The sequence below is a fragment of the Nerophis lumbriciformis genome, linkage group LG10 (genome assembly GCF_033978685.3).
Source record: "Nerophis lumbriciformis linkage group LG10, RoL_Nlum_v2.1, whole genome shotgun sequence".
Classification (NCBI taxonomy): domain Eukaryota; kingdom Metazoa; phylum Chordata; class Actinopteri; order Syngnathiformes; family Syngnathidae; genus Nerophis; species Nerophis lumbriciformis.
The window spans coordinates 29,643,161-29,670,691 of record NC_084557.2 but is presented as its reverse complement, the minus strand read 5'-3'; the positions used below and the strand labels follow the sequence as shown (position 1 = coordinate 29,670,691).

The 27,531-nt window shown below is 40.8% G+C and overlaps 1 protein-coding gene and 1 long non-coding RNA gene across 5 annotated transcripts in view; both read right to left on the bottom strand.

The window, feature by feature from the left end:
* Positions 1-5,547, bottom strand: part of LOC133612120 (uncharacterized) — a 57,726-nt gene extending 52,179 nt beyond the window's left edge. Inside the window, exons 1-2 of one of the 2 annotated variants that reach the window (XR_009816083.2) lie at positions 2,657-5,547; positions 2,365-2,582 (exon numbers count right to left, since the gene is read on the bottom strand). This is a non-coding gene — a long non-coding RNA (uncharacterized lncRNA). Of the gene's footprint in view, positions 1-2,364 lie in introns of both variants that reach the window. The other variant, XR_012050623.1, reaches the window with a different exon arrangement.
* A 4,877-nt stretch (positions 5,548-10,424) lies between these two features.
* nrn1la (neuritin 1-like a) overlaps positions 10,425-27,531 on the bottom strand; it is a 218,337-nt gene continuing 201,230 nt past the window's right edge. For all 3 annotated transcript variants that reach the window (XM_061969875.2, XM_061969877.2, XM_061969876.2), the window contains one exon: positions 10,425-12,039. In XM_061969875.2, coding sequence (XP_061825859.1) covers positions 11,748-12,039 — 292 coding nt within the window. In that variant the 3' untranslated portion in view covers positions 10,425-11,747. The remainder of the gene's footprint in view (positions 12,040-27,531) is intronic.

The window sequence follows — 27,531 nt, the reverse complement described above, 5'->3', positions numbered from 1 at the left end:
TCAGATATATACTATCATCATAATACAGTCATCACACAAGATAATCACATTGAATTATTTACATTATTTATAATCCGGGGTGTGGAGGGGGGCGCCGGATGTAAGTGTCAAAAAGACAGCCAAAAGAGTTTGATATGAGAATAAATCTAAAGTTAAAATATAGGGTAGAAATGCACCTATTTGCAGGAAATGTAGTCTTGATTTTCAAAATTGTCTTTCAAGGCTTGCATGTCTACATTAAAACATTCTTCTTCATACTGCATTAATATATGCTACTTTTAAACTTTCATGCAGAGAAGGAAATCACAACTAAAAAAATCACTAATTTTTTCATACGGTGTTGATCTGGAAATTTTTGCCTCGGCATTTTGATGGTGTGGGCGTGTGGCACCGAATGGAGATAAGCGTCTCGACAGACGTTACAATATTTGAACAATGATGACAAAAACTGTTTTCTCTGTCGTGTCCGTGTGTCGAAAATTGTTATGCGCTTATTTTTTTATTTGATTTTGTGCGTGGCATATAATTGCTATGCGCAGAGGACGTTTGAGCAGTGCGCAATTGCACAAGCGCGCACCTTAGAGAGAACGTTGGTCACACGGCTGCGCGAGCATCACAGCTAACGTTAGCCATGCTGCTACCTCTCTGCTCGGGGAGGACGTATACGTATGTGACGTATGACGTGACAGTATGTGACGTGTGTAAGAAGGTGCGCTTGCTGTCTGTGAGAGGGAGACACAGGAAAGAGTGAGAAGAGCCTGTCGTGTAATGCCAGCAGCTAAAAGCAACTGCATGAGAATCCACAGACCTGTGGATGTGTTGAAGGTGTGCTGGAAAATGCGGAACGGAAATTAGTGAGCAGAAGAAAAGTGGAATGTATTATTTAAATAGGTGCGTTGGAAAACACGGAGCAGAGTTGTTGTTTTTTTTACTGGATCTGGATCGGCATTTTCCCATGCCTTGCCGATACGCATTTTTTGGCAAATATCGGCAGCCAATCCGATCCAAATATCGGATCGGGACATCCCTAATCTGGATCGGCATTTTCCCATGCCTTGGGAAAATGCCACGCATTTTTTGGCAAATATCGGCGGCCGATCCGATCCAAATATCGGATCGGGACATCCCTAATATATATATATATATATATATATACAAAAAAACTATGAATGAACACATGTGGAGCTATGTATTCAACAAAAAAAGGTGAAACAACTGAAAACATGTTTTATATTCTAAATAGCCACCCTTTGTTCTGATTACTTTTTCGCACATTTTTGGCATTCTCTCGATGAGCTTCAAGAGGTAGTCAGTCACCTGAAATGGACTTCACCTCACAGGTGTGCTTGAAGCTCATCAAGAGAATGCCAAGAGTGTGCAAAGCGGTAATCAGAGCAAATGGTGGTTATTTTGAAGAAACTAGAATACAAAACAAGTTTTCAGTTATTTCACTTTTTTTTGTTAAGTACATAACTCCACATGTGTTCATTCATAGTTTTGATGCATTCAGTGACAATCTACAATGTAAATAGTCATGAAATTAAGAAAACACATTGAATGAGAAGGTGTCCAAAATTTTATATCATCTTAATCATGATTTAAAATTTTGATTATTATTATTTTCGGCTTGCAAAATTCAAATGAACACAAATGCAATTTTATTGTCAGAATGTCATCCAGAAACATTTGTTAAAAGTGTTTTACTTGATTGCACGTCATGTATTTGTTCAAAGCTTGGCAACAGTTGAACTAAAGTCCAGTCAGGGTGTATTTTGGAGTGAAATTATTCTATTTTTACTGACATATGCGTTGATGGGATCACTCATGCTGCTTTTCAGCTGATGGATTTCACAACCCACTTAAAAAGGGAACTGCACTTATTTTTTATTTTGCCTATCTTTCACAATTATTATGAGACAAGAAGACACTTTTTTTTTTTTTCATTCTAACTTGGAATAATCTGCTCGTTCTAGGTAACTAGCAATGGAGCTAATAGGAGCAATCTATTCTACCTCTAAATAAATTTAAAAATGCATCCAAAAACCTCCAACAATACTTCATATACGTTACGTAACCTGCAAAATAACCAAGCTGTGGCGACATTGTTATTGTAAGAGCGAACACTGAGGAACTGTTTTTGTTGCGTGGTAACACATCGCCTTGTGACGGAATGCTACACATTTGTGTAAGCTAGCTTTTAGCCTCAACAGCTGAATGGCTTTTGAGTTTGTAATGTACAACACAATGCAATAAAACACCGATCTGTACTGACTGAAAAAATGAACAATCATATTACAGTATCTGTAAAGTGTTAGCCCACATTTCATGTTTTGTTTGTACAAGATCAACATTATAGTGACTTACTTGATGGACAATTGTTTGTTCGGTGAAGCTGGCCGGGGACGTTTTCCACTTGATTTTGGGAATGCATGCCATTTCTGTTGGCATAGCTTGGCTCCAAGTTTCACATTTACAGCGTCTAATTATGCTGACTTCACTCTCTCGGTTTCCGTCTGCTTCAACGTTTCACCCTTCTTTCCTGCTCGCTTCGATAACCAGTAGTTCATCCTCCGTATATTCAGCTTCAAAAAGATTAGGTTGTGAATCCTCATTTGTCCCTTTGTTACCAAGTCTGCCATGATTAGAAAACACTCACGTTTGTTTCCGGAAGTAGGAACACACATTTGTTGGCGGAAGTCAGACGTGTGATGCTATGGAAACGGAAATAAATTAGTTCCAGCAGTGCTTAAAATGATACATTTTACTTAATTTTATATAGACTTGCAGTGTGTTTATAGATCGATGGATGGTTTTGAAGTTGTTTTAGAGGGCTTTGAGGGCTACAACAATGACTTTCATTAGCTGCATTTTCCAAGCGTAATCATTTTTAAAATCCTAAAAAAAATAAAAAAAGACATGTATTATTGTCTCTCATAATGTTTGTGAATGATAGGTAAAATAAAAAAAAAAGGGCAGTTCGCCTTTAAAGTCCACTGGATAGGCTTTACCTTCCATGTGACTCTGAACAGGATTTATAGAAAAGGAATGAATGAGTGCATACAGTTAGGTCCGGTATTTGTACAGTTTTATGAGTTTGTCTTTATACACAACAGAAATGGATTTGAAATAAAACAATCTGAAAGTGATTCTACTACAGAATTGGGGGTTTCTACAAAATATGACATTTACCATTTAGGAATTACAGCAATTTTATGCAGACAACCTATTTTCATGGGCTAAATACAATTTGTGTAATTGACAAAACTTCAAACAAAACCATAATTTTTAATACATATATAATACATCCTTTGTAGTCAACAAATGACTGAAGTGTGGAGCCAACAGATGATTTGGGTTTGGAGTAAGTGTTGGCCCTGCGATGAGGTGGCGACTTGTCCAGGGTGTACCCCGCCCACCGCCCGAATGCAGCTGAGATAGGCTCCATCGCCCTCCGCGACCCCGTAAGAGACAAGCGGTAGGAAATGGATGGATGGAGAGTCAAATCAATCATTTTGGGGGGATAATTTTGTAACAAACATGTCCATTCAACAACAGCTGGAGCCTCGACCCTTAACCGATCGTAACAGAGTAGGAGTGGTTGGTTAGTGGAGCAGGCTGTAGAATCCAAACGTTTCGTCCAAGAGTAGAAGAATGCAGATTTACGCCCCACACAACTTGAGATATATTTGTGGAGTATTTTAGTAAAATATTTATACTATAGCGCACTAATGGCATCCGATATCATTTCAAAATCACATGATATGAGCAGGATGACCCCTTTTATGCAGGGTCGAATGGAACTAAGTTTTATTAATAAATAAATCTTAAAATAGTTACCTGAATGTGTCATTAATTAGGGTTGGATTAAAGTTATAAGGATTATTAAATGTGTCATTAATTTATTTAATGTAAAAGTACTTTTAATTGTTTAATTATTTAATTAATTATTTTGTGACTAATTATTTCATCATTTAAATCATTATTGGTTTAAATTTAGACGTATTTCATTATATAAATCATGATTTTTTTTGTATATTTTATAAAAATATGTGGCACTGGCAACACTTAATTGTATTTGTCAAACTCAGCTGTCAAAATAAATGATGAAGTTCAGGTTCATGAAACCATCAAATTAATTATTAAATAATGAAATCATCAATGATGAAATCAATTAATCAAATGATGAAATAATTAAACATTTTTGAAGATGATTTTGAGGTGGCCACTTGTCCAGGGTGTACCCCGCCTTCTGCCCGAATGCAGCTGATATAGGCTCTAGCACCCCCGCGACCCCAAAAGGGACAAGCTGTAGAAAATGGATAGATGGATGGATTTAAAAATGAAATGTAATAATGTATTCAAATAAACCAATACAATTCTAATAAATTAGTGACACATTTAATAACACATTTCTTTATCTAAAGGGGAACTTCACTTTTTTTGGAATTATATCATTCACAATCATTATGTTAGACAAGAACACATGTTTTTCTCTTTTTAAGCATTCTAAATAGTAAATAAATGCGATAAAATGTCTGCTTACAATGAAGCCTATGGGAGTTGCTTTATTCTGCCTGTAAAGTGTTTAATAAAATGTCCTAACACTTCCATTAATTTCACAAACGCATCCATACTTGCCAATCCTCCCGATTTTCCGGGGAGACTCACGAATTTCAGTGCCCCTCCCGAAAATCTCCCGGGGGCAAAGCATTCTCCCGAATTTCTCCCGATTTCCACCCGGACAACAATATTGGGGGCATGCCTTAAAGGCACTGCCTTTGGCGTCCTCTCTCACCTGAAAAGGAGACTATTATATATGTCTCCGTTATCCATAGGTTTATCTATAACCCATAAAGTAGGCAGGCCCGGAGCTATTTCTCAGCGTGTGTTTATTCCAGCCGGCACGTTAATACACTGACACACAACATCCGGATTCCCATCATGCATTGCTTCAAAACTACGGCAAGTAGTAATGTCCAAAAACAAAACAGAGACGAAGCAGAAGAACGAAGAATAGACATGGCAACAACGAGTAAGAAGAAGTACGCTCGCAAGTTCCAAAATGATTGGAAAAAATAATTTCAGTTTATCCAGGACAGCTCGAAGGGGAAGGGGTATGCTGCCTGCACATTTTGTAGATCAGACTTCTCCATTGAACACGGTGGCCGAACGGATATACTCATTCATGAACAAATGATTTATAAATATATAAAAGGTAGTTGGTGCCTGTCGTGGGGGTAATCCTAGAACCCGTTGGTGGACACCAGCGGTGAGGGATGCCGTCAAGCTGAAGAAGGAGTCCTATCGGGTTCTTTTGGCTCATGGGACTCCTGAGGCAGCGGACAGGTACCGACAGGCCAAGCGGTGTGCAGCTTCAGCGGTTGCGGAGGCAAAAACTCGGACATGGGAGGATTCGGTGAAGCCATGGAAAACGACTTCTGGACGGCTTCGAAGCGATTCTGGACCACCATCCGCCGCCTCAGGAAGGGGAAGCAGTGCACTATCAACACCATGTATGGTGAGGATGGTGTTCTGCTGACCTCGACTGCGGATGTTGTGGCTCGGTGGAGGGAATTCTTCGAAGACCTCCTCAATCCCACCAACACGTCTTCCTATGAGGAAGCAGTGCCTGGGGGATCTGCGGTGGGCTCTCCTATTTCTGGGGATGAGGTTGCTGAGGTAGTTAAAAAGCTCCTCGGTGGCAAAGCCCCGGGGGTGGATGAGATCCGCCCGGAGTTCCTTAAGGCTCTGGATGCTGTGGGGCTGTCTTGGTTGACAAGACTCTGCAGCATCGCGTGGACATCGGGGGCGGTACCTCTGGATTGGCAGACCGGGGTGGTGGTTCCTCTCTTTAAGAAGGGGAACCGGAGGGTGTGTTCTAACTTTCGTGGGATCACACTCGTCAGCCTTCCCGGTAAGGTCTATTCAGGTGTACTGGAGAGGAGGCTACGCCGGATAGTCGAACCTCAGATTCAGGAGGAACAGTGTGGTTTTCGTCCTGGTCGTGGAACTGTGGACCAGCTCTATACTCTCGGCAGGGTCCTTGAGGGTGCATGGGAGTTTGCCCAACCAGTCGACATGTGCTTTGTGGACTTGGAGAAGGCATTCGACCGTGTCCCTCGGGAAGTCCTGTGGGGAGTGCTCAGAGAGTATGGGGTATCGGACTGTCTGATTTTGGCGGTCCGCTCCCTGTATGATCAGTGTCAGAGCTTGGTCCGCATTGCCGGCAGTCATTCGGACACGTTTCCAGTGAGGGTTGGACTCCGCCAAGGCTGCCCTTTGTCACCGATTCTGTTCATAACTTTTATGGACAGAATTTCTAGGCGCAGTCAAGGCGTTGAGGGGATCCGGTTTGGTGGCTGCAGGATTAGGTCTCTGCTTTTTGCAGATGATGTGGTCCTGATGGCTTCATCTGGCCAGGATCTTCAGCTCTCGCTGGATCGGTTCGCAGCTGAGTGTGAAGCGACTGGGATGAGAATCAGCACCTCCAAGTCCGAGTCCATGGTTCTCGTCTGGAAAAGGGTGGAGTGCCATCTCCGGGTTGCGGAGGAGACCCTGCTCCAAGTGGAAGAGTTCAAGTACCTCGGAGTCTTGTTCACGAGTGAGAGAAGAGTGGATCGTGAGATCGACAGGCGGATCGGTGCGGCGTCTTCAGTAATGCGGACGCTGTATCGATCCGTTGTGGTGAAGAAGGAGTTGAGCCGTAAGGCAAAGCTCTCAATTTACCGGTCGATCTACGTTCCCATCTTCACCTATGGTCATGAGCTTTGGGTTATGACCGAAAGGACAAGATCACGGGTACAAGCGGCCGAAATGAGTTTCCTCCGCCGGGTGGCGGGGCTCTCCCTTAGAGATAGGGTGAGAAGCTCTGTCATCCGGGGGGAGCTCAAAGTAAAGGCGCTGCTCCTCCACATCGAGAGGAGCCAGATGAGGTGGTTCGGGCATCTGGTCAGGATGCCACCCGATCGCCTCCCTAGGGAGGTGTTTAGGGCACGTCCGACCGGTAGGAGGCCACGGGGAAGACCCAGGACATGTTGGGAAGACTTTGTCTCCTGGCTGGCCTGGGAACGCCTCGGGATCCCCCGGGAGGAGCTGGACGAAGTGGCTGGGGAGAGGGAAGTCTGGGCTTCCCTGCTTAGGCTGCTGTCCCCGCGACCTGACCTCGGATAAGCGGAAGAAGATGGATGGATGGATATATAAGAAATACTTGAAAATATATACACCACCCCCCGCTACCTCAACACCCCCTCATCTCCCGAATTCAGAGGTCTCAAGGTTGGCAAGTATGAACGCATCACGACGTTCACCTTTTCTTTCAACAACATTGTGACATAGTGGATGGACTTGGTAGTCATCACTCGTCTCAACAAGTATAATTCACTTCATTATGTTATTGGTTTGCTAGCATTTATAAGAGTACTGGTTTCATTTTGTATCAGATAAATGTATTACTTGAACTGTTGCAAGATACTTACGTGTGGTAGCAGCTTAGCTTCAGAAATGTTTGGGGCGGAGCCTACAGGCATTTCCTGGTTTTGTGAGGTTGATGATGTCATCACAGACAACATCAGATCATACCAACTCACAGGGGGTAGTTTGTTTTCTATTTAAATTAATCTTAGGTTTGTTTCAGAGAGATATGAGGGTTAGATAGCAATAGTATCTTTGCGTTCCTCTTTTAACACTATGACGACATGCTATTGTAGCCTAACTTTTTGACGCTTAGAAATGTTAGATTATGTTGGTAAGCAAACCTGTGGGCAAAAGTGGCGCGCGCCAGGTAGTATGGGAAGTCGTATAAAAAAGCAGAAAAGGTATTGCGTGGGGCTATTTTGTTGTGAACAATTCAGATTCACATGCTTTCCTTCCTTGATTTGAATGAGTAAGATTATTTGCTTTGTTCTTTTGATTAGTGATGGGTTGATGAGGCGTCATGAAGCGTTTCGACACATTGCAAAACTGTATTGATACTGTGTCGATACTGTGTCACTAAATACTGACATCTGCTGGACATTAAAAATCCCTACAGGCAACCTATGGACCGACTCAACTGACACTGATTTTATGACCTAGTATATACAATAATATAAACCAAGTCATTGTATTTCATTTAGGATTATTTCATATCTTCATTTGAATAAAAATATATATAGATATTTTTTTAGATACAGTCAATAAACAATGTGAACATGTATCATAACAGGGAAATCTAAGAGAACGTGTTGTGAATGAGGATGCTTGTGGACTGGGATTATTATTATTTTTTTTACACATTTTTATTAAAAAAAAAAAAAGTTTTTCCAACGTATTACATTTTAGACGATTTCTCTTCTTAGTTATTATTTCTCCGGCTGTAGAAAAGACCCGCTCACAGGGCACAGAGGAGGCATCAGTGCGACACAGTTCGCGTATCAGTCACGTGACCGAAACAGCTCATGATCGGTCACGTGACTTTCTAAAAGCGGTACGCGCACCGACACAGGGTTTTGCTCTATGAGCTCGACGCATGCGCCGATGCATCGGTGTTGCCGGACCCATCACTACTTTTGATTGTTTAAGTAGCTATTTAGAGTTTTTGTTTGGTTTTACATGTGTTTAAGACAGGCTTTGTCTTCCTATCATTTGGCCCTCGGACGCCACGTTACAACAAACATCACTGATTATTACTCACTGGAGACTTCATGGGAGACTACAAACATAATAAAACATCACTTACTGTGCAATGTCTGCTCTAACTGGGATGCTGACTATAAGGATGTTCATATATTCCCGTTTAGATGAAAAATGACTCATAACCCTCACAAAGTAAAAAAAAAAAAAAAAAAAAAAAGGGGTGAAGGGGCTGCAACCAAGTGTCTTTTCATGTCTTTCTTTTCTTTTCTTTTCTCCCCTACCCCCCTCTCCCTTGTGGAGGGGGGGGAGGGGGGGGGCACAGGTCCGGTGGCCATGGATGAAGTGCTGGCTGTCCAGAGTCGGGACCCGGGGTGGACCGCTCGCCTGTGCATCGGTTGGGGACATCTCTGCGCTGCTGACCCGTCTCCGCTCGAGATGGTCTCCTGCTGGCCCCACTATGGACTGGACTCTCACTATTATATTAGAGCTACTATGGACTGGACTTTCACAATATTATGTCAGACCCACTCGACGTCCATTGCATCCGGTCTCCCCTAGGGGGGGCACATATGCGGTCCCCTCCAAGGTTTCTCATAGTCATTCACATCGACGTCCCACTGGGTTGTGAGTTTTTCCTTGCCCTTATGTGGGCTCTGAACCGTGGATGTCCTTGTGGCTTGTGCAACCCTTTGAGACACTTGTGATTTAGGGCTATATGAATAAACATTGATTGATTGATTGATTTCTTGCCAATCATGTGTCTAAACTGGATGTCAATGTTGACATTAGTGAGTTAATATTCTTGTCATGAAAGGTAAATGGGCGGTGACGTGCGGCGAGGTTGATGGCTGGTGAGGCACTGACTTCATCACAGTCAGATTTACAAACATATGAACCCTAAAGAGTATCTTATTCACCATTTGATTGGCAGCAGTTAACGGGTTATGTTTAAAAGCTCATACCAGCATTCTTCCCTGCTTGGCACTCAGCATCAAGGGTTGGAATTGGGGGTTAAATCACCAAAAATGATTCCCGGGCGCGGCGTCGCTGCTGCCCACTGCTCCCCTCACCTCCCAGGGGGTGAACAAGGGGATGGGTCAAATGCAGAGGACAAATTTCATTACACCTAGTGTGTGTGTGACAATCATTGGTACTTTAACTTAACTTTAACTTTACACATACAAACTGTAGCACACAAAAAAGCACATTTAATTAAAAAAATGTTATTATGGTCTTACCTTTACCTATAAATGAAGTCCACAACTTAAGCCCTCACTTAAACTTTCCACGTGCAAGATTGAATCTATTTAAAAAAGTGTAACCGAGGGTTTATAAATGTCGCCTATACTGTGTATGAAACTACAAAATAACAAACACGGAGGCTCCAGTTTACACGAGGACCACTTTATTTACGTTCTTTCAAAAACCTACGCTCCACTCCGTGTCATCACTTCCGCTCTTAGCACCTTCAAAATAAGAGCTCAAGGCATATACTGTATAACATCGCATAACAGGAACTTAATATCACAAAGAGAAAAGCCCATGAAAATAGGTTACAAAATTTATTTAATAAGAAGCCAAAAAGTGCAAAAACAATAATGTTCGTGTTGGAGGAGTTGTGAATTAGATACACCTGCAGTCTGCAGTGTACCTAATGTTGTGGCCCTGCAGTCATTCACAACTCCTCCAACACGAACATTATTGTTTTTGCACTTTTTGGCTTCTTATTAAATAACTTTTTTAAATAGATTCAATCTTGCACATGGAAAGTTTAAGTGTGGGCTTTAGTTGATATAACAATTCTACGGCGGGTGTGCAGGAGGCGGGATTACTGGAGCCTCAGCCAGTGCGTCTTTTGCAGCCGTTTTATGATCGCTCAGCACAAGAAATACGTCACACACATACAGTTGTTGACAAAATACACTGTACATTATATACCTCAGCTAACTAAACTATGGAAATGTATAATATAATTCATATAGCAATACGGTCTCACTGCACAGCAGGACAGCAGTTAGCCGAGTCCGGAATCCATGTTGAGGCACAACGCAGTGACGTGCCTCAACTGGCTGCTGTTCACCGCACCGTCTCTTCTCAGTATATGAACGGCAAATGTGAAAATTCAGCGATTTTAAATAAAAATAATCTAAAACTGGTGAAGTTAAATGGAAAATACCTTTATAGTATAATTACTGGATACATATAACAATTTAATTATTTTTTTTTCTTTTTACATTTTTTTTCTTGCCTCTAGTGACTGCACGCCACTATAAATGGGGTATTGTTGGCGCTTTTTAAATTAGAAGGCTTTATTGGTGGAATAGAGTACCTCCCATTGACTCTATTATAAGCTAACTTTTATTTACTAGTTAGAATGCATTAAAAACAATAAGTGTACCTTCTGCCCGATTGCAACTGTGATAGGCTCCAGCACCCCCTCGCGACCCCGAAAAGGGACAGGCGGTAGAAAACGGATGGATGGATGGACGGACATCTATCTTGTTGTTTTACATAATGATTGTGAATGATAGACAAAATTCCAAAAAGTTACGATTAATGACAAACGAAGTAATGACTGTATTTTAAAATATTTGTTTTTTTTTTTAACGTTGTTTCATTTGACCCTCCGTACCTTTTAGGTAGAATGTGTATTGGGACAAAAGATGAAATTGATATTATTTTCCAAGATAGTTCTTCCTGTAATCAGTAGAACCGAAGACAAAATTGCAATAGCATTATTATGTGCACTGACTGGATGCATTTTGAGTGGGGCAGTTTTAAATTCTAGTGGGATCTGATCAATCCAGGAATGTTATGCTTTGGCTCATAAACTGGGTCGGACTTATCAAGCATGGAGTCCCGGGAGAACACAGTGACAATTTGCGGTCGCAGAGGAGCATTTGTGTACACATCTGCCTCAGCTGCTACACACATCTGTTTAACTACTTTATATACATGTTGCAGCTCAGCACAGTGTCCTGTTATGGCTGTATGAAAAGAGATTATGAAATACAGAAAGAAAGCGTGCAATCCTCTCTGCTAATGTTGAGGAAAAGGTGAACAGGGCTGGACGTCGGAGAGGAGGATGCACCTAGTTCATATTTTCAAAAGTCCCCTTGCTGAGGGAGTTGACTTTAAAGCAGGTGTAGCAGAAGAAAAGACATAAGCAGGAGAAGGCGGTAGCAGACTGACACACGACCGACTCGCCCTTTTAAAGACTCTTGGTTCAGCTCTCCATGGATGTGGGAACCACGCGGGGACGCAGAGGATAATGTGTGACTGTTGCGGTTGGAGCACATGTCGTAGAGGTTTCCTGAAAACTGCATCTTCTTGGATTCCTGGCGGAGAGACTCCCACACAGTCGCTGCTTCTTCCGGACAGCCGGCCATCGCTGCGTTGGCACAGTCATGAAACTCATCCCAAGACCTGCAGATAAAAAATTAACATGAAGTGTCTTATTAATATTATTTGGTGGGTGGAGGACAACACATGGGTCCGCGGGAGTACGAGTCTCTGAAGTCAAACAACCCAACAACTCAGAATTTCATCAGCGGTTTTGGGGAAAGTTGCCCAGAACCTTTAAGTAGGAACTTAAAGGCCTACTGAAATGCGATTTTCTTATTTAAACGGGGATAGCAGGTCCATTCTATGTGTCATACTTGATCATTTCGCAATATTGCCATATTTTTGCTGAAAGGATTTAGTAGAGAACATTGACGATAAAGTTCGCAACTTTTGGTCGCTTATAAAAAAGCCTTGCCTGTACCGGAAGTAGCAGACGATATGCGCGTGACGTCACAGGTTGTGGAGCTCCTCACATCCGCACATTGTTTACAATCATGGCCACCAGCAGCGAGAACGATTCGGACCGAGAAAGCGACGATTTCCCCATTAATTTGAGCGAGGATGAAAGATTCGTGGATGAGGAAAGAGAGAGTGAAGGACTAGAGGGCAGTGGGAGCGATTCAGATAGGGAAGATGCTGTGAGAGGTGGGTGGGACCTGATATTCAGCAGGGAATGACTAAAACAGTAAATAAACACTCTATTAGCCACAACACAACCAGGCTTATATTTAATATGCCACAAATTAATCCCGCATAACAAACACCTCCCCCCTCCCGTCCATATAACCCACCAATACAACTCAAACACCTGCACAACACACTCAATCCCACAGCCCAAAGTACCGTTCACCTCCCCAAAGTTCATACAGCACATATATTTCCCCAAAGTCCCCAAAGTTACGTACGTGACATGCACATAGCGGCACGCACGTACGGGCAAGCGATCAAATGTTTGGAAGCCGCAGCTGCATGCGTACTCATGGTACCGCGTCTGCGCATCCAGCTCAAAGTCCTCCTGGTAAGAGTCTCTGTTGTCCCAGTTCTCCACAGGCCAATGGTAAAGCTTGACTGCCATCTTTCGGGAATGTAAACAATGAAACACCGGCTGTGTTATCCGGCACAACAGTCAGGGGTTGCATTCTACGGCGGGGGTGCGTTATCCGGCACAACACCTGCCGCAATACACCGCTTCCCACCAACAGCTTTCTTCTTTGCTGTCTCTATTGTTCATTGAACAAATTGCAAAAGATTCACCAACACAGATGTCCAGAATACTGTGGAATTTTGCGATGAAAACAGACGACTTAATAGCTGGCCACCATGCTGTCCCAAAATGTCCTCTACAATCCGTGAAGTCATCATACCGAGACGTTTTCAGCAGGATAAATTTAAAATTGCACTTTAGTAAGCTAACCCGTCCGTATTGGCATGTGTTGCAATGTTAAGAATTCATCATTTATATATAAACTATCAGACTGCGTGGTCGGTAGTAGTGGGTTTCAGTAGGCCTTTAATAATAACCTAGGTGCCTATTCTCCCATGTAATTGAGTAAAAAAGCTGTACAATTGCGCAGATTCTCCCTCTTGACTTAAATCAGTCACTGCGTGCCTTCATTCGAGATGCGTAACCCTTGAATCTGGCCTTTCCTGTATTCTCCCATTGTCTTAAGTACTTTTGCTCTTATGCGCTTCTGAGGCTGGAATGAGCCCAGCGCTCATGGAGGGTGAAACATTATATTGCATTTAAGTCCCATCTTAAAACTCATTTGTATACTCTAACCTTTAAATAGATCTCCTTTTCGACCAGTTGATCTGCCGTCTCTTTTCTGCTCTGCCCCCCTCTCCTGCATGGAGAGGTTATCAGGTGACCACAGATGCAGTGCTGATTGTTCAAAGTCAGGACCTGGGGTGGACCACTGCTCTGTGCATCAGTTGGGGACGTCTCTGCGCTGCTGACTTGTCTCCATTCAAGGAGATCCCCTGCTGGCCCCCCTATGGACTGGACTCTCACACTATTAACTACATCCACTCGACATCCATTGTCACTATATCTTGCTGTTCTATCCGCCATGTTTGTTTGTATTGGCATCACTATGTGACGTCACAGGAAAATGGACGGGTGTATATAACGATGGTTAAAATCAGGCACTTTAAAGCTTTTTTTAGGGATATTGCGTGATGGGTAAAATTTTGAAAAAAACTTCGAAAAATAAAATAAGCCACTGGGAACTGATTTTTAATGGTTTTAACCCTTCTGAAATTGTGATAATGTTCCGCTTTAACTGTTTGCTGTCATTCTCTCTCTTGAAAACACACGCACACACAAACAGCAGTCTAAGCCCATCCTAACGCACCACAGCTTTACAAACGTGTACTAAACAGAACTCTTAACATCACAAATAACATCAGGGTGGTTATAAAATAGGTCAACAAAAGTATATTCTACATCTAGCCAGTAGAATGACCATGACAACACACCTGCACATGACACGCACTACTTGGATTGATACAGCCTTTTTCTAATTTAAAGTTAATATTTTTCATGGATTTCAATGGCATTCACAAGTGTTGGTGAAACTCCATGTTCCATAATTGTCACACTCACATAGTTCAGTCCCTGCTTTCTGTTCCGCCGTGGACTCAAATCTGGGTGGTCTGGCATGAGAGACGAGCGGACTAGCTACCGAGCTAAAAGCCAGAGCTATCAACTTGGCGGTCAGCACTGCTCTTAAAGTTGTCATGGAGTAAGGTTTTCTTCTTAGGTTCCGTCTAGTCCAGGGGTGTCAAAGTAATTTTAGCTCAGGGGCCGCATGGAGGAAAATCTATTCCTATTCCTAACTTCCGGAATGATAAAATCATGGCATGATAACATAAAAATAAAAACAACTCCAGGTCTTTTTCTTTGTTTAACTTTGGCCAAAAATAGAACAAGCACATTCTGAAAACGTACAAATCACAAATAATCCTCTGGACAAAACACTTCAAGTTTGTTGGAAATTCTGAGGAAATTGGTGCAGCTTCAAAAACACAATGAGCTTAGAGTTGGCCCCAGTGTATCTACAAAGACAGGATTAAACTTTAAGTGACAGTCTTTACGGGATTGAACAAAAAACACAACATGTAAACTCTTCTAGGTATCAAATACCTCCTTTGTCATGTCCACATATCAATCCAGTGCTACCTCAACAAACCGTAAGAAACGGAAGTAAAAACTATTCAAAAGGGTTATGTTCACCTTTCTTGTGTTTGACAGAGACATTTTGGGGCAACAAGGGTGCCAAATGACGATGTGTTTGAAGCAGAAGACATAAAACGGCAGGTTTTAAGTTTCATTTGGGTCGAGGAGGAGGAGCTACAGTTACCCTTTACTGTGTACCTCTTGTTTGGCCGCGCTATAAACCGTTTGCTTGCCTAACAGAATCACCAGTGGACAAATTTAGAACAGCAGTTTCTTTCGTTTAAAAAAAAAACAGCTCATTTTAATACTTGGCTAACTCATTACGCGGGCCGGATAAAACCGGTTTGCGGGCCTGATCCAGCCGTACGTTTGTCACCCCTGGTCTAGTCGATGTCGACCTTGGATGATATCATGCACCAGTTATCTCCACTCTGCTCTTTCTACCACTCTATCTCTTAGCTCAGCTAATGTCATTCCTGTTGTTTTTGAAATTCCTTCCATCCACCTTTGCCTTTGTCTTCCTTTTTAACGTTTCCCCTTACATTTTCCAAGCATGATGTATTTTCCTAAGTTGTTGTTTCTTCTCATGATATGGCCGAAATAACCTAGCTGTTGTTTAATGATCCTGTCTAATGATGAAATGCTTGGTTTAATTTTCTCTAGCACTTCTTTATTTCAGATTCGTTTTGTCCACACAATTTTCAAGATTCTGCGCCAACACCATAACTCAAAGGCAAGTATTTTTCGTGAGTCTTGTTTTTTCAGTGTCCAACTTTCACTTCCGTACGTTGCTATTGGGAATATTAAAGTCTCTACCATTTTGATCTTGGTGCTTAGAAGATTGTGGTTGCTCTTGTAAGTCATACTTGCCAACCCTCCCGGATTTTCCGGGAGACTCCCGAAATTCAGCGCCTCTCCCGAATACCTCCCGGGACAAATTTTCTCCCAAAAATCTCCCGAAATTCAGGCGGAGCTGGAGGCCACGCCCCCTCCAGCTCCATGCGGACTTGAGTGACGTGTCGACAGCCTGTTTTCACTTCCGCTTTCCCACAATATAAACAGCATGCCTGCCCAATCACGTTATAACTGTAGAAGGATCGAGGGCGAGTTCTTGGTTTCTTATGTGGGTTTATTGTTAGGCAGTTTCATTAACGTCCTCCCAGCGCGGTAACAACACACAACAACAGCAGTCACGTTTTCGTCTACCGTAAAGCAGTTTGTCTGCCGTAAACAGCAATGTTGTGACACTCTTAAACAGGACAATACTGCCATCTACTGTACATGCATATGTGACAATAACATCTACGGCTTTTAGAGAGTCCAGTGCACAACTGCGCACACAACAAGGAGACAAAGCAGAAGAACGAGGAAGATACAGCCATGGCGACGCCGACGACGAGTAAGATGAAGAAATACGCTTGTAAGTTCCAAGCCGCAGCTGCGATTGGACCTGCATAGCCTCCGGGAAGAAGTAGTGGACTACCAAGTGCTTGGCAGTGAAGATCTTCCTCAGGAAGCAAGGATTGACCGGTTTTGGGCCATGAAATGTTTTGATGAAATCACTTTTGTGCGTGCCACACAGCTTTGCATCATCAGAGAGGGTGTTCAGCATAGTTAGAAAAATAGTGACAGAGAATAGAACAAGGATGGACAATTCAACCCTTAACTCAACAATGAGTAGATGAGTGTTATGTGTGTGTATATGTGTAAATAAATGAACACTGAAATTCAAGTATTTCTTTTATATATATATATATATATATATATATATATATATATATATATATATATATATATATATATATATATATATATATATATATAATAAAATAAATATATATATATAGCTAGAATTCACTGAAAGTCAAGTATTTCATATATATATATATATATATATATATATATATATATATATATATATGAAATACTTGACTTGATGAATTCTAGCTGTAAATATACTCCTCCCCTCTTAACCACGCCCCCAACCACACCCCCGCCCCCCCGTACATGCCCCCCCACCTCCCGAAATCGGAGGTCTCAAGGTTGGCAAGTATGTGCTCCACCCACCCCAGCATACGATGCGTGAAACACCGCAGAGGCCACAACAATGTATGTTTTTTTTAAATTTTGTTATTTTGTATTTATTTATTTATTTATTTATTGTAGCTGTAGAAATGACTGGTTGCATCAGTTCTGCTCTTTTAATGTCTTTACTGTCCTTTGTGTTCTTTGATGTTTGATGTTAACCTCTTACACACATGCTTTTGTGTGGTATGGCTATGAGGTTTTTTCCCCTTGGCCTCAGTCTGGACCCTCTCTCCAGGGGCCCAGGCTTAGACTGATTCCCCCCCATCCCCAGCTTTTACCTGTTTCTCACCTTTTTTGTAAGGGGCGCTGGAAGTTGGCAAACCCGTCAGCAATTCTGCTCTGTCTCCATGTAATGTTTGTCTGTTCTTGAATGGGATTGTGCTGAAAATCTTAATTTGCCCTCAGGGATTAATAAAGTATTTCTGATTCTGATTCTGATTCTGAATCTGATTAATTTGGACTGGTTATTAATTTATGGAGTTGTAATTGTTGCCATTGCCATTGTTATGCTTTTACTCCAGAGAATCGCAAAAATAACAAAGAGGTGAATATACAAAAAGAGTCTTTTCAATTTCACCAAAAAGCAAATAATAACCAAAAATGGCCGGAAGGTCCAGGATCATAAAAGCCTGCATGCACACTGTGCGAAGTTCGGAGGGGGGGGGAAATAAAAGACAATGCCGCGGGCGGGAGACAGTCAGTGACATGAAAGAATACAAAGAAAACATACAAAGACCCCGAGGTGAAAACAGCAGGACTGAGAACTCAAAAATACAAAACTTACAGAAGAGAAAAGGCACAAAAATAAACTCAACAAGCAGGAAGAGTGGAAGCGAGCTCAATTAGCGTGTAGGAACAATGTAGAGCAGGTGCGTGAGATCAGACTAAATTGGCAGAGTGTGATTGAAAACAGGTGTGTTCATCACTCCTGCCCTCCCCTGGGAACCATGGCAACTGAAGGAAAACACAGAAGGCACAGAGGAGACACAGCAGAAGGCATCAGAACACATATTTAACAGCCATCAGAGGGCTATTAAACAAACCCCGTTTCCATATGAGATGGAAAATTGTGTTAAATGTAAATATAAACGGAATACAATGATTTGCAAATCATTTTCAACCCATATTCAGTTGAATATGCTACAAAGACAACATATTTGATGTTCAAACTGATACATTTTTTATGTGCAAATAATCATTAATTTTAGAATTTGATGCCAGCAACACGTGACAAAGAAGTTGGGAAATGTGGCAATAAATACTGATAAAGTTGAGGAATGCTCATCAAACACTTATTTGGAACATCCCACAGGTGAACAGGCAAATTGGGAACAGATGGGTGCCATGATTGGGTATAAAAGTAGATTCCATGAAATGCTCAGTCATTCACAAACAAGGATGGGGCGAGGGTCACCACTTTGTCAACAAATACGTGAGCAAATTGTTGAACAGTTTAAGAAAAACCTTTCTCAACCAGCTGTTGCAAGGAATTTAGGGATTTCACCATCTACGGTCCGTAATATCATCAAAGGGTTCAGAGAATCTGGAGAAATCACTGCACGTAAGCAGCTAAGCCCGTGACCTTCGATCCCTCAGGCTGTACTGCATCAACAAGCGACATCAGTGTGTAAAGGATGTCACCACATGGGCTCAGGAACACTTCAGAAACCCACTGTCAGTAACTACAGTTGGTCGCTACATCTGTAAGTGCAAGTTAAAACTCTCCTATGCAAGGCGAAAACAGTTTATCAACAACACCCAGAAACGCCGTCGGCTTCGCTGGGCCTGAGCTCATCTAAGATGGACTGATACAAAGTGGAAAAGTGTTCTGTGGTCTGACGAGTCCACATTTTAAATTGTTTTTGGAAACTGTGGACGTCGTGCCCTCCGGACCAAAAAGGAAAAGAACCATCCGGATTGTTATAGGCGCAAAGTTGAAAAGCCAGCATCTGTGATGGTATGGGGGTGTATTAGTGCCCAAGACATGGGTAACTTACACATCTGTGAAGGCGCCATAAATGCTGAAAGGTACATACAGGTTTTGGAGCAACATATGTTACCATCCAAGCAACGTTACTATGGACGCCCCTGCTTATTTCAGCAAGACAATGACCCTGGCCCCATCCTTGTTTGTGAAAGACTGAGCATTTCATGGAATCTACTTTTATACCCAATCATGGCACCCACCTGTTCCCAATTTGCCTGTTCACCTGTGGAATGTTCCAAATAAGTGTTTGATGAGCATTCCTCAACTTTATCAGTATTTATTGCCACCTTTCCCAACTTCTTTGTCACGTGTTGCTGGCATCAAATTCTAAAGTTAATGATTATTTGCAAAAAAAAAAATGTTTATCAGTTTATGTTGTCTTTGTAGCATATTCAACTGGATATGGGTTGAAAATGATTTGCAAATCATTGTATTCCGTTTATATTTACATCTAACACAATTTCCCAACTCATATGGAAACAGGGTTTGTATATACAGTATAGTCGTGATCAAAGGTTTGCATACACTTGTGAAGGACATAATGTCATGGCTGTCTTGAGTTTCCCATAATTTCTACAACTTTGATTTTTTTTTGATAGAGTGATTGGAGCACATACTTGTTGGTCACAAAAAACATTCATGAAGTTTGGTTCTTTTATGAATTTATTATTGGTCTACTGAAAATGTGTCCAAATCTGCTGGGTCAAAAGTATACATACAGCAATGTTAATATTTGGTTACATGTCCATTGGCAAGTTTCACTGCAATAAGGCGCTTTTGGTAGCCATCCAAAAGCTTCTAGTTTAATTTTTTGACCACTCCTCTTGACAAAATTGGTGCAGTTCAGCTAAATTTGTTGGTTTTCTAACATAGACTTGTTTCTTCAGCATTGTCCACATGTTTAAATCGGGACTTTGGGAAGGCCATTCTAAAACATTAATTCTAGCCTGATTTAGCCATTTCTTTACCACTTTTGACATGTGTTTGGGGTCATTGTCCTGTTGGAACACCCAACTGCGCCCAAGACCCAACCTCAGGGCTGATGATTTTAGGTTGTCCTGAAGAATTTGGAGGTAATCCTCCTTTTTCATTGTCCCATTTACTCTCTGTAAAGCACCAGTTCCATTGGCAGCAAAACAGGCTCAGAGCATAATACTATCACCACCATGCTTGACGGTAGTTGTGGTGTTCCTGGGATTAAAGGCCTCACCTTTTCTCCTCCAAAGATATTGCTGGGTATTGTGGCCAAACAGCTCAATTTTTGTTTCATCTGACCACAGAACTTTCCTCCAGAACGTCTTATCTTTGCCCACCCCCCCACACACGCACACACACACCCCGCAGCCTGCCCGCCCCCATATTCCTAAACTGATGTACCAGCATTTCTTAAGGTACAAATATCACAGAATAACATTACAAAACTTCTCTGACAAAGTATGATCGTAATGTGAGACATTTTTGTTTTGTTAATGTCAAGGTTTACCCTAAATTGGCGGTGGGGCCGGGGTCGATATGACATCATCGCATGATTTACTATGATACATATAATCTTTAAAAAGGGATGTGAATATACATTTAAAACAAATCTGTTATTATTAAGTATAGTATTAACACATATATTTCTTAATTAATAATATTTTGTTGTATTTATTTTATTTCATTTATTTTTTCTTAAGAGATTTCTCCAATCCTTTTAGTCACAGGCTTGTAGGGATGATATAGCCTCTGTGTTTTTTTCCTAACCTAACGTATATTCTGCTCTAACCCGGTATTGAGCACTGTGTAACGGATAAACCACAGTAACCTCGAATATATATATATATATATATATATATATATATATATATATATATATATATATATACATATATATGTATATATATATATATGGCAACACTAAATTGGCCCTAGTGTGTGAATGTGAGTGTGAATGTTGTCTGTCTATCTGTGTTGGCCCTGTGATGAGGTGGCGACTTGTCCAGGGTGTACCCCGCCTTCCGCCCGAATGCAGCTGAGATAGGCTCCAGCACCCCCCGCGGCCCCAAAAAGGACAAGCGGTAGAAAATGGATGGATATATATATATATATATACAGTATATACATATATATATATATATATATATATATATATATATATATATATATATATATATATATATATATATATATATATATATATATATATATATATATATATATATGCCACACCACACACACCATTAGTTCAATAATAAGAGATTATGAAGGATTAAAAAAAATAGGGCAATCAAACACCTCAAGTGACAACATAGGGTTAATCTTTAAATGTTACTAAAATAAAGGTCAATTGCCTGTGTGTTTATAATTATGTAAAAAAAAGTTATATATTTTTGGGTGTGTCCTATTTTGAGAAAGCAGGGCAAAACCATATTTAGGACAATTAATTCCTACACACATTCATTGACAGATTAATTAGTGTTTACGTCTCATGAGGGATCTTCCCAGTCGCACAGACTGAATAGCCTCTTTATAGGAACACTTCACTTGAAACAGCTCAGCAACTGATAATATGTTTGCAAACATTATTTCCATCCAACCCATTTTCTACCGTTTGTCCCTCTCGGGGTCGCGTGGGTGCCGGAGCCTATCCCAGCTGCGCTGAGGCGAAAGGTGGGGTACACCCTGCACAAGTCGCCACCTCATCGTAGGACGCAATCATTTATTTATTCATTTAATCTGTGTCATGTGCTTGACAATACGTTTGAATTCCAAGGGAAATCAGATAAGATATGGAAGTTATATAAACCTGCCTCACCACATTTCTACTTAAGAAGCACACTTCATGCAAATGACCTTCAAGCTAAACCTTGTGAGCTACGCCTGGCTGACTACAAATGGCTGCTAATGCGTACCAACATAATGTGGCGACTTTTTTTTTCAGAGGAAACACTGGCAGAGTGATGACAAGGCCATTAGAGAGAAAGCTGGTAAAGAAAGCAGAAGCAGATGGTTCTGATGAAGAGAAAAAAAAATACTCTGCCGCAAAACACTCAAAACCTAAAGACATTTAAACACCTTCCGTGGAGATTCCCAACAATGAAAATCACATTTTAAGCTCATTACCGTGACAGGGTGATGCTTTTCTCTTGATGCAACACAAATAAAGAACACATTAAGCAGCAGACCGCTTAATTATCCTTTCACTGTACTAGTTTCAAACATTACTTATGTTGGAGCTGGAGATTATATTCTTGTTAAATGAAAGCAGGTGCACAGTAGCATACACATTTTCAATGTTTTTATCAACACAGAAAAACACACAAAAACTATTTGGCAGTGGGAGTGTGATGTGTGCACAAAAGACATAACCAACAAAATGCAGTGTTTTTTCATATTCAGATATTAGGAAAAAATGTTAATATTTTGCAAGTTATGTAAATATTTGTACTATACATAATTACGTATGAACAATGAACAAAAACACGACATTGATGTCTACAATTCAGTTCAATCCAATATGTTCAATAATATTTAATCTCCAAATTTTATATGAAAAAGTGAACAAATTGTTGTATAAAAAGTCCAAGGGGGAAACAAAGTATTTGCTACTCTATCTCCTACTGCAGTGAAGCCAGTGGTGTTCCAGCAAAGCCTTCACTGCTGGCCTAATGTAAATCATGATAATAGATTAATAAAAGTAAATTTTAATGTACAAACCCCGTTTCCATATGAGTTGGGAAATTGTGTTAGATGTAAATATAAACGGAATACAATGATTTGCTAATCCTTTTCAACCCATATTCAATTGAATGCACTACAAAGACAAGATATTTGATGTTCAAACTCATAAACTTTATTTTTTTTTGCAAATAATAATTAACTTAGAATTTCATGGCTGCAACACGTGCCAAAGTAGCTGGGAAAGGGCATGTTCACCACTGTGTTATATGACCTTTCCTTTTAACAACACTCAGTAAACGTTTGGGAACTGAGGAGACATATTTTTTAAGCTTCTCAGGTGGAATTCTTTCCCATTCTTGCTTAATGTACAGCTTAAGTTGTTCAACAGTCCGGGGGTCTCCGTTGTGGTATTTTAGGCTTCATAATGCGCCACACATTTTCAATGGGAGACAGGTCTGGACTACAGGCAGGCCAGTCTAGTACCCACACTCTTTTACTATGAAGCCACGTTGATGTAACACGTGGCTTGGCATTGTCTTGCTGAAATAAGCAGGGGCGTCCATGGTAACGTTGCTTGGATGGCAACATATGTTGCTCCAAAACCTGTATGTACCTTTCAGCATTAATGGCGCCTTCACAGATGTGTAAGTTACCTGTCATGACTTGGTCCTGGGTGTTTGCTTTTCCGGGATGCAACGGAAAGTTGGCTCGGGCGAGACGGGAATATAAGTACATTTTTATTTAAACACTATAACTACAAAACAAGGAAGTAAACAAAAGGCGCGCACAATGGCGGAGAACAAACTATGAAACCAAAAAGACTATAAACATGGAACAAAAACTTACTTTGGCATGGGACATAAAGCAGGATCTAAGAGGATGAAGAGTGTGTAGAGCATAATTGTGGGATGTCGTCAGAACGACAAACTGAAAACAATGAACTTAAATACTATAGACATGATTAACGAAAACAGGTGCGTGACTCAAAACGTGAAACAGGTGCGTGACGTGACAGGTGATAACTAATGGTTGCTATGGTGACAAAACAAAAGTGCACAAAAAGTCCAAAAACAAAACCGAACATGACCAAAACAAAAACATGATCACACAGACATGACATTACCCATGCCTTGGGCACTAATACACCCCCATACCATCACAGATGCTGACTTTTCAACTTTGCGCCTATAACAATCCGGATGGTTCTTTTCCTCTTTGGTCCGGAGGACACGACGTCCACAGTTTCCAAAAATAATTTGAAATGTGGACTCGTCAGACCACAGAACACTTTTCCACTTTGTATCAGTCCATCTTAGATGAGCTCAGGCCCAGCGAAGCTGACGGCGTTTCTGGGTGTTGTTGATAAACGGTTTTCACCTGGCATAGGAGAGTTTTAACTTGCACTTACAGATGTAGCGACCAACTGTAGTTACTGACAGTGGGTTTCTGAAGTGTTCCTGAGCCCATGTGGTGATATCCTTTACACACTGATGTCGCTTGTTGATGCAGTACAGCCTGAGGGATCGAAGGTCACGGGCTTAGCTGCTTACGTGCAGTGATTTCTCCAGATTCTCTGAACCCTTTGATGATATTACGGACCGTAGATGGTGAAATCCCTAAATTCCTTACAATAGCTGGTGGAGAAAGGTTTTTCTTAAACTGTTCAACAATTTGCTCACGCATTTGTTGACAAAGTGGTGACCCTTGCCCCATCTTTGTTTGTGAATGACTGAGCATTTCATAGAATCTACTTTTATACCCAATCATGGCACCCACCTGGTCCCAATTTGCCTGTTAACCTGTGGGATGTTCCAAATAAGTGTTTGATGAGCATTCCTCAACTTTATCAGTATTTATTGCCACCTTTCCCAACTTCTTTGTACGTGATGCTGGCATCAAATTCTAAAGTTAATGATTATTTGCACAAAAAAAAATGTTTATCAGTTTGAACATCAAATATGTTGTCTTTGTAGCATATTCAACTGAATATGGGTTGAAAATGATTTACAAATCATTGTATTCCATTTATATTTACATCTAACACAATTTCCCAACTCATATGGAAACGGGGTTTGTACTTTCCATAAAGTATTTATCATATTCTCTTCATGTCTTATTAGGCTCCAGTGTTGCTTGTTTTTACGTGAGAGCTTTTATCCAATCAGAATTCAGCTAGCTTGTTGCCAGCGCTGTATGAATTCTGCCGGATAGACAGTTGATAGACAGTTGTGATAGCCAATCAGATCACGAGTTGTTGACATTAGCCCATGTAGGTCGCCTTACGCTAAATGTGGCTGTGATTGGATTTTCACTTGTCACTACCAAGTGAGAATCCAATCACAAGTTGTAATTTGCGAAAAGCAGGAAGAAGTATACCCGGCCAACAGAGAAATCATCGGTTCTCACCTTTTTAACTCGCAAAGAAAAAGTTCAAGTATTTTATTTATTTATTTTTCCACAATTAATATGTTCTTTACAATTATTTTAATTTTGACAGTACCACGTAAGGTATGTTTTAAATGCTGATTTTTTAAATGTGCCAAAATATAGCCTGTTTTGTTCACTGTTGAGGTGATTCAATATACAGTAGTGCACAAGTGGGTTTCTGTATACTATTTCTCCAGCCCTGGTCACGTGGTGACATAAATTATGGTATTTTGAGGGGTATTTATTAAAGTCGGACTAAGTAGGACATCACTGAAGGCCGAGGTGGGAAACGCACAGCCCGCCACTGAGTGAAGTCAATATAAAACTGCTAAGCTGCTTTGGCATTCATTGAAAAAGTAAACAATGCACAATAAATGGTCAAAAACTATGAAAAAAACAAAAGGTTTTTAGACATAAAGTTTCGGCAAAAATATAAACCTAAATCGTATGGTCGTTTTAGAAACATGTCACAAAAGCGGCGTTTGAAGTGATGCTATATTAGCAGTTACCTTAATGGGCTTTTGAATTAACACAGCCTCGGTGCTGCGAAACCAAACTACAACTATTACAAATGACATGTTGACTCTGAATAGAAGTTGAGCAGAAACTAAGTCTAATTGTATCCATGAGGTAATATCAGTGACGTGCGGTGAGGTTCATGGCTGGTGAGGCACTGACTTCATCACAGTCAGATTTACAAACATATGAACCCTAAAGAGTATCTTATTCACCATTTGATTGGCAGCAGTTAACGGGTTATGTTTAAAAGCTCATACCAGCATTCTTCCCTGCTTGGCACTCAGCATCAAGGGTTGGAATTGGGGGTTAAATCACCAAAAATGATTCCCGGGCGCAGCGCCGCTGCTGCCCACTGCTCCCCTCACCTCCCAGGGGTTGAGCAAGGGGATGGGTCAAATGCAGAGGACAAATTTCATTACACCTAGTGTGTGTGTGACAATCATTGGTACTTTAACTTAACTTTAACTTTACACATACAAACTGTAGCACACAAAAAAGCACATTTAATAAAAAAAACATTATTATGGTCTTACCTTTACTTATAAATGGAGTCCATGCGCCGTTCCTTTTGAACAAAAGCATCGATAACTTGTTTATAGAAGTCTTCCTTATCTTTCTTCAGTTTTAAAAGTCTCTCTGTCTCGACGGAGATCTTCCTTTAATTATTACCTCTTGCTTCGATTGAAAGTCCAGTTTAGAAATCTGTTTTATTTTAGATATGTAATCCTCCATGTTAAAAGTCCAGGCGAGAGGAAAAAATAAACGATCGCTGCTAACTGTTGCTGCTTGTTGTCACTTATTCTGCAGCCGAGTAGTCGCATGAATGATCTCTGGGATCACTACCGCCCTCTACAACCAGGAGGCGGGATTACTGCAAGCTTCAGCCAGTGCGTCTTCGCAGCCATTTTATGATTGCTCAGCACAAGAAATACGTTACACACATACAGTTGTTGACAAAATACACTGTACATTATATACCTCAGCTAACTAAACTATGGAAATGTATAATATAATTCATATAGCAATACGGTCTCACTGCACAGCAGGCCAGCAATTAGCCAAGTCATTGCGCAATCCATGGTGAGGCTCAACTGGCTGTTGATCACCGCAAGTCTCTTCTCAGTATTTGGACGGCAAATGTGAAAATTCAGCGATTTTGAATAAAAATAATCTAAAACTGGTGAAGTTAAATCATACTTGCTAACCTTGAGACCTCCAATTTCGGGAGGTGGGGGGTGGGTGCGGGGGGCGTGGTTGGGGCGGGGGCGTGGTTGGGGGCGTGGTTAAGAGGGGGGGAGTATATTTACAGCTAGAATTCACCAAGTCAAGTATTTCATATATATATATATATATATATATATATATATATATATATATATATATATATATATATAAGAAATAATTGACTTTCAGTGAATTTTAGCTATATATATATACATATATACATATATGTATATATATATATAATATATATACATATATATATATATATATATATATATATATATATATATATATATATATATATAAATAAAAGAAATACTTGAATTTCAGTGTTCATTTATTTACACATATACACACACATAACACTCATCTACTCATTGTTGAGTTAAGGGTTGAATTGTCCATCCTTGTTCTATTCTCTGTCACTATCTTTCTAACCATGCTGAACACCCTCTCTGATTATGCAATGCTGTGTGGCACGCACAAAAGT